The sequence below is a fragment of the Peromyscus leucopus genome, unplaced genomic scaffold (assembly GCF_004664715.2).
Source record: "Peromyscus leucopus breed LL Stock unplaced genomic scaffold, UCI_PerLeu_2.1 scaffold_1322, whole genome shotgun sequence".
NCBI lineage: Eukaryota > Metazoa > Chordata > Mammalia > Rodentia > Cricetidae > Peromyscus > Peromyscus leucopus.
Window position 1 is genome coordinate 1 of NW_023504471.1, and position 6,707 is coordinate 6,707.

The 6,707-nt window shown below is 47.6% G+C and overlaps 1 protein-coding gene across 1 annotated transcript; it reads left to right on the forward strand.

Annotated features, from left to right (window-relative positions):
- The first annotated feature begins 851 nt into the window (after nt 1–851).
- On the forward strand, nt 852–4,286 carry LOC119087114 (homeobox protein Rhox13-like). The gene is made up of 3 exons (XM_037201752.1): nt 852–1,335; nt 2,014–2,059; nt 4,053–4,286. The coding sequence occupies exons 1-3, from the start codon at nt 1,010–1,012 to the stop codon at nt 4,170–4,172; spliced, it is 492 nt and encodes a 163-aa protein (XP_037057647.1). The 5' UTR covers nt 852–1,009; the 3' UTR covers nt 4,173–4,286.
- Nucleotides 4,287–6,707: the final 2,421 nt, after the last annotated feature.

Consider the following 6,707-nt stretch of genomic DNA (forward strand, 5'->3'; position numbering starts at 1 on the left):
TTCTACCAGATTTTCCAAGAAGAGCTAATTCCAAGTATTGTTTTAAACACTGCCTGAATATTTATGTATTTACCTTCCATCCAACAGAATAAGGGACTGCATCGACATCCTCAGTGATAAGAACTGAGGCAAATATTACATGTGGAATTTAACAGAGATTATAAAATTATTATAATCTGAGGTAACTATTTCTTAAGCAGATCACTTTTTCTTTTGAGGGGAGGGAGTGTCTTTTGTTTGGTTTTCGACAGTGCCATTAACTAGAATTATATTCAAACTCAGTCCCAAGATCTTGATGCTGAGCTTGAAGAAGAATGGCTAACTAGCCTTCAATGTACTACCAGGGACTCCTGTACTAGCTAGCCACTAAGCTGATCATGTCCAGTTAGTTCTAAGCCCATTCTCTGAGCAGCAGTAGTAGGTGGAGGGTGAGGTCCACAGAAATTTTCTACATGTTCACGCAAGGATCCTGTGGTCAGTGTGTGTTCCCACCTTTCTCCCATCTCTCTTCCCCAATTATCTTGCAATGCTACACAATTCACCCTTCAGTGTCATCTCTACAACCTAGGAGGAACAGGCAGCATGCACAGGCATGCAGATGCAAGCTAAAACTCATTCTGCACACATGCCCTAGAAGTAAGGTTTAACTTCCCAGGACCTTTCACATGCCTGTTCACAGTGGCTCCCTCATTTCCTCATCTTTGGGCCACAGCCACCATTTGTGCACCAAAGTAAATACCACCTACCTCAGCAGGAGTTCAAAAAGCCCAGAGCAGTCAGTCAGGGAGAGAAAAGCCTATGGCGCCCATCTGGAGAGGAGCATGTGGAAGTCAACCATCTGGAACATGGAGAAGTGTGGAGCATGCGCAGAAGGACACATTGACGTCACCCATTCCTCAGGCCCTCTCTTGACGCCTCGTCAGTAGTAGAGACTGACCAAACAATAGGCCTTGAGTGTGGGCATTCCTGGGGCCCCACTTCTCTCTGTGGCTTCGGCCCACTACTAGTCATGGCCCGCAAGCTCTATTGGCGATATATATACATAGTGAGGAATGAGAATGGTGAGGAGATAGCTCAGGTCCCCACCTTAGAGGCTGCCTTGGCGATGGTGGGTGGCAACCCTAGTGGAGGTGACGCCTGCTGCGTAATTGACCTAAATAACGGGGGTCGCCAGGTCCGTGAGGGCCAGAACGACTCAGCTGAGGCTGTGATTAGGATTCCGAGGCGCCGTTCATCACAAAGGCGGCGGCGAACAACATTCAAATTCACACTGTGGCAGGTGGAGGAAATGGAAAAATTGTTCAAAGAAACCAAGTACCCAGATGCGCTGGCCAGGTATGTGTCTGGCACCAGGAGCTATCCCCAACCTCCCTGTTGTCTCAGGTTGAGATGTCCTTTTGTTCTTCCAGGCCTGGTTTCCTATCATCCCTCCCTAAGCCACTGCTGTCTTCTCCCTCGGTGGTGGGTACAGGAGGGTGCCTTGTGTAGGGGTCAAGATCAGTATTAGCGTGTAGTGTTGACCTGAAACAAGTGTACATAGTCAACACCACTCGTTTCATATCATATTTTAATTACTGTACAATATAGAGACATGAGTATGTGTGCCAAAATACTAGTGTAAAGTTCACCAGTGTTAAGGATTTACACTTTGTTGGGTGACCTCCTCACCAGTAGCCTCGTCATCTTTTCAGGGACTGTGTACCTATCCATCAACTCCTTTCGGTTTCCATTTCCCTTCCCCTGGTGCTATTTTTTAAATTAGTATAATTTGCTCAGGATACACTTTGGCATTTATTTTTAATTTTTAATAGTGTGTTAAAATTATTCATCTGTATTGTTTAAAAACTTTCCTAAGAGGTAAAAGTATTTCAAAAGCGAGACTAGTTCTGAGTATGAAAGTTAAATGTGGGTGTGAGGGAGGATAGCAATATTAAAAAAGTGTAGTAATCATATATGACTCTGCATTTCATGTAAAACACTGCACACTAAACATTTGTGGTTTTCTTTCCACAGGAAGGAACTTGCCCAAGCTTTGAATATTCCTGAAGTCAAAGTGAAGGTCAGTAAATCCAAGCAAAGCCATTGAACAGTCAATCTACAGCCTTCCTCAGGTCTTGGGAAGCCTTGTCCTAGGCACTTTTTTATTTAAGATATTTTCATTTTACATACCAACCACAGTTTCCTCTCCCTCCCCATCTCCTGCTCTCACCCTCACCTCCCCCATACACTCACACATCCACTCCTCATAGGGGGTAAGGGCTCCACTGTGAGTCAACAAAGCCTGGTACATTCAGTTGGGGCAGGACCAAGCCCTCCCCTGATGCACTGCACCTCCAGAGAGGCTGATGCACTGCAGCTCTAGAGAGGTTGATGCACTGCAGCTCTAGAGGTTGATGCACTGAAGCTCTAGAGACTGATGCACTACAGCTCTGGAGAGGATAATGCACTGCAGCTCCAGAGAATGATGCACTGTAGCTCTAGAGAGGATGTTGCACTGCAGCTCTAGAGAGGCTGATCCACTGCAGCTCTAGGGAGGATGTTGAACTGCAGCTCTATAGAGGCTGATCCACTGCAGATCTATAGAATGATGTACTGCAGCTCAAGAGAGGTTGATGCACTGCAGCTCTAGAGGCTGATGCATTGCAGCTCTAGAGAGGATGATTCACTGCAGCTCTAGAGAGGATGATACACTACACCTCTAGAGAGGCTGATGCATTGCAGCTACAGAGAGAAGGTGGACACAGGACACAATAGACAACACCCATGGTCTCCTGTTTGCACACTCTTCAGTGTGACTTTCCCAAAGCCTCATTTCTGATTTCCCCTTTCCTCTTACAAATGTAATAGATAGGCTTTAGGGATCAAACACAGGGAACTCTGACTTAATGTGAGCCCACATGAGTCAACCACTGGGATATATTGGAGGTATCATGATGGTAGTAGGGCTTCTGGTCCTTTGGTTGGTCTTCTTTAGACTATACATCCACATAATAGGCAGGGAGGGAAAGTACATGGAGTCACAAATGTGCAGTTTGAGAACTTCCCAATACAATGGACTCTCATTCACTAGGAGCCTGAGAGGATGGTGAAATCTAACAGGTAACTGTGACTGTGTTTCCATAGGTAGACCATATTTAGGAAGAGCTGATTTATGACTACTTTGCCCAAACTGTTGTGGACCATCTTACTCTTTGCCTTTTGAAGAAAGATGGGCTTTAGATGTCCTGGTGACACAGCAGGACCTAGTGTGCCCTCTGTGCTGGACAGGATTCTGGAAATGTAGCTGAAGCAGAGATAGTATTCTTCATCCTGATATTTGAGAACTTTGTATATCATGAAAGAATATACTGTTCAGATTTACTGTGGGTGGAAGTTACCCTTTCTGCTGAACTCCTGGAGATGGCAAAGGTTTCAGTGTCCTGTAGGTCATTTAGGTTAAGGTAGTCAACTTTCACAAACCCTGGAGGCTGTGATGTCAAACTATTGTCCAGGCCCTCTCTGCCTACCACCTGTTCGCTCTCCAGAAATTTCAAGCACCACAATCCCATTGGCACCCTTGAATGCTATTTTGTTTCTGAAAATCTCCCATGCTTGTTTCTGTTGATTAATTACTTCATACTGAAGACTGCTTTTACAAACAGAAAGCTGTTCCCCTCCATACGCCTTTAAAATGTGCTAACATTTGGTGATCTACAATCTCCGCCCAAACAAGAGGAATGTATCACTAGTGAGGAGGGTATTCTACAGCTGATGGTCAAATGTCAGAATGAAGACTTTCCTTTACCCAGTTACCATATATTGAATTAACATCAAGGACCTGGAACAAGTCATAAGCTAAGCGTTCCATCCAATAAAAAAGAAACCACTGAAGTGTTTATACTGCTGGAAAAAGACAGAATCATGGCCTATTGCAGAAGTTGACACACAGCTGATATTTGCTTTTATGAGCTGAATAGAAAGTCAAGCGTTATGTGTCTTAAATGTGGTTTTTATCTCTTGGCTCTGGAGTGGAAGCCAATGCTAAATCCAATCCTGTCTTCCTCTGATTTCAGACATGGTTTGTCCATCGGAGAGCAGAAGAGAGGAAGAGAGAGAGGTCTGTAGTATTACAGAGCATACCTCCTCGTATTGAAAAGGTCATTCTCCTTAGGGAAAGGGACGACAATCCCTAGAGTGTAATCTGTGTTCAGGAGCAAGAGGGAAATTTGGCGACACATGTACTCAATGTACAGCTTCACTAAAATTCAGCACTCATGTTAACAATAAAATCATGAATTTCCAAGTTATTTAATTTCATATGCTTTCTGGGGTTTTGTAGGATATATATGTACGCTCCGGGAAATGCCACTTAAACAAAATGTCAAGTTCTGTTTTTTGGGGGGTGACATTTCTAAGTCATGAGTATTACTTGCACAGATGACTATTCCCTAAACATGTTAGTTGTGAAACAGTGGATCACTTAAGCCTTCTTGATTCAGGCTTACTTGATCCTTTGAGCAAGAGATTCAGTAGTAACCCTGCAAATGTAGAATCTACGGAGAAGGTGGGCACAGAAAGTATTGATGGTGATGATTACTTTTTATTTGGGGAGGGGTCACAACAATTCTTTCTTTTTTCTTTCAATGAAAATAGACTTTTTTGTCACATAATATTTCCCGATTATGGTTTCCCTTGCCCCTACTCCTCCCAGTTCCTCCCACTTACCCTTCCATCTGGACATATCTACCTTTCTGTCTGTCACTAGAAAACAGCTCAGGTGGGTGGAAGCCACCCACAGGCCAGCCTGTGTCCTCAAGGAAGGCCTGGGCTGACTAAAGACATTGACAGGCAGGAGGGTGCCATTATGATGAGCAAATGTGTGGTGGAGAAATGGGAGAAAAAGCGAGGCAGAATGGCTCATGTGCTGTGGAAAGAGGTGGAACGGAAGAAGCAAAGGTGGTGAGGAGCCGGCTTGGGTGGGTGGCCTGCTTGTCACCCAGGGAAGTGATGACACCTGGGCCCAGGCTGCTGCAAAGGGCCACGTTTGGGTCCGTGGTCCTACTGTAGCCAGGGTCTGTGTTGACATCCATGGGCCATGTTGCCACAAAAGGCCACAGGATGCCCAGTGTCTGGGCTGCCACCTGTGGACAGGTAGGTGTCGAAGGACCATTCCACCTCAGGGGCTATACTGATATGAGTGGCCTATGCTGCTACCCTGTGCCGTGGTGACATCAGGGACTGAGCTGCACCTGAGAGCCATGTCTGGGTCCATGGCCTTACTGCAGTTGGGGTCTATATGTTGATGTCCATGGCTCCTGCTACCATTGAAAGCCATGCATATGTCTAGGGTCTGGGCTGTCACCTGGGACGTGTTGGTGTCCCTGGACAATGCTACCTCTGGCGCCATGCCAATATAAGTGTCCTGTGTTGCCACTTGGGGCCTTGGGACATCCAGGCTATGTTGCTGCAGGGACTGTGCCTGGGTCCATGTCCTACTACAGCCAGGGTCTGTGTTAAAGTCCATGTCCTGTGTTGCCACCAAAACCACATGGATGCCCAGGGTCTGTGACACAACCTGTGGACTTGTTGTCCAAGCCTCCAGAGCCATGCTGATCTGAGTAGCCTATGCTACCACCCAGGGCCTAGGTGTCATTCGGGCCTAAGTAGCTTCTGAGGGCCATGTCTGGGTCCATGTCCCTACAGCAGCCAGAGTCTGAGTTGATGTCTATGGCTCCTGTTACCACAAAGGGGCATGAAGATGCCTGAGGTCTGGTCTGCCACCTGAGACCATGTTGGTGTCCCATGGCCAAGCTGCTCTGGTTGGCCTGTGTTATCACCTGGGCCATGGTACCTCAGAGCCCATGCTGCGGTCTAGGGCCATCTCTGGGACTATGGCCCCACAGCAGCCAGGGTCTGAGTATGTCCGTGGCATCTGTTGTCACCATGGGCCATGTAGATGCCCAGGGTCTGGTTAGTCACCTCAGACCATGTTGGTGTCTGAGAGCCATGCTGCTTGCTGCTGGGGCTAAACTGCTCTGAGTGACCCTAGCTGCCACAGGGGACATGGTAACATCTGGGACTGAGATGCTCTGCAGGGCCACCTCTGCATCTGTGGTCCTGCTGCAACTGGGGTCTGTGTTGCCATCTGTGGCCCTTATTACCATAGGGGGCCATGCACAATGAAAGCCTGGCTCAGCACTGCCCTCTGTTGGCCCTAGGAAAGCAGACCCTGCTCCTCACTAGACACTGCAGCAAGAGTGCTGGCCCTGACCCTCACAGGAGAGCTTGTCCCAATGGCTCGGGCCTGGAGGGCTGGCCCCCTGTACTTAGGAGAGTTGGCCCTACTCCTCAACACACCCGTGAGAGATGGCCCCGATGCCATGGGCATAGGAGAGCTGGTTCCACCCCTCACCTGAGGGGGCAGCCCTAGTATCAAGGACTGGCCAGCTCAACTACCACCCAGGTCCATATCCAGGTCCTTGAATTGGCCTACCCTAACATCTACCCCATCTAGGACCTGCTGGAGCATGTGAAGGGACTGGTTCTGCAGATCTCCATGACTAGGGGCAGCTGTGGGATGTCAGAGAGGAGTTTCAGTGAGGATCCAGTGATGATGGTGTACCAGAAACCAGAGGCCTTGAACCAGACCAATGACTCATTGCAATTTTCATTTTCGGGTGGGGCTGATTGAACAAAAGGGTATACTGCAGGACACACCAAGGATCCCA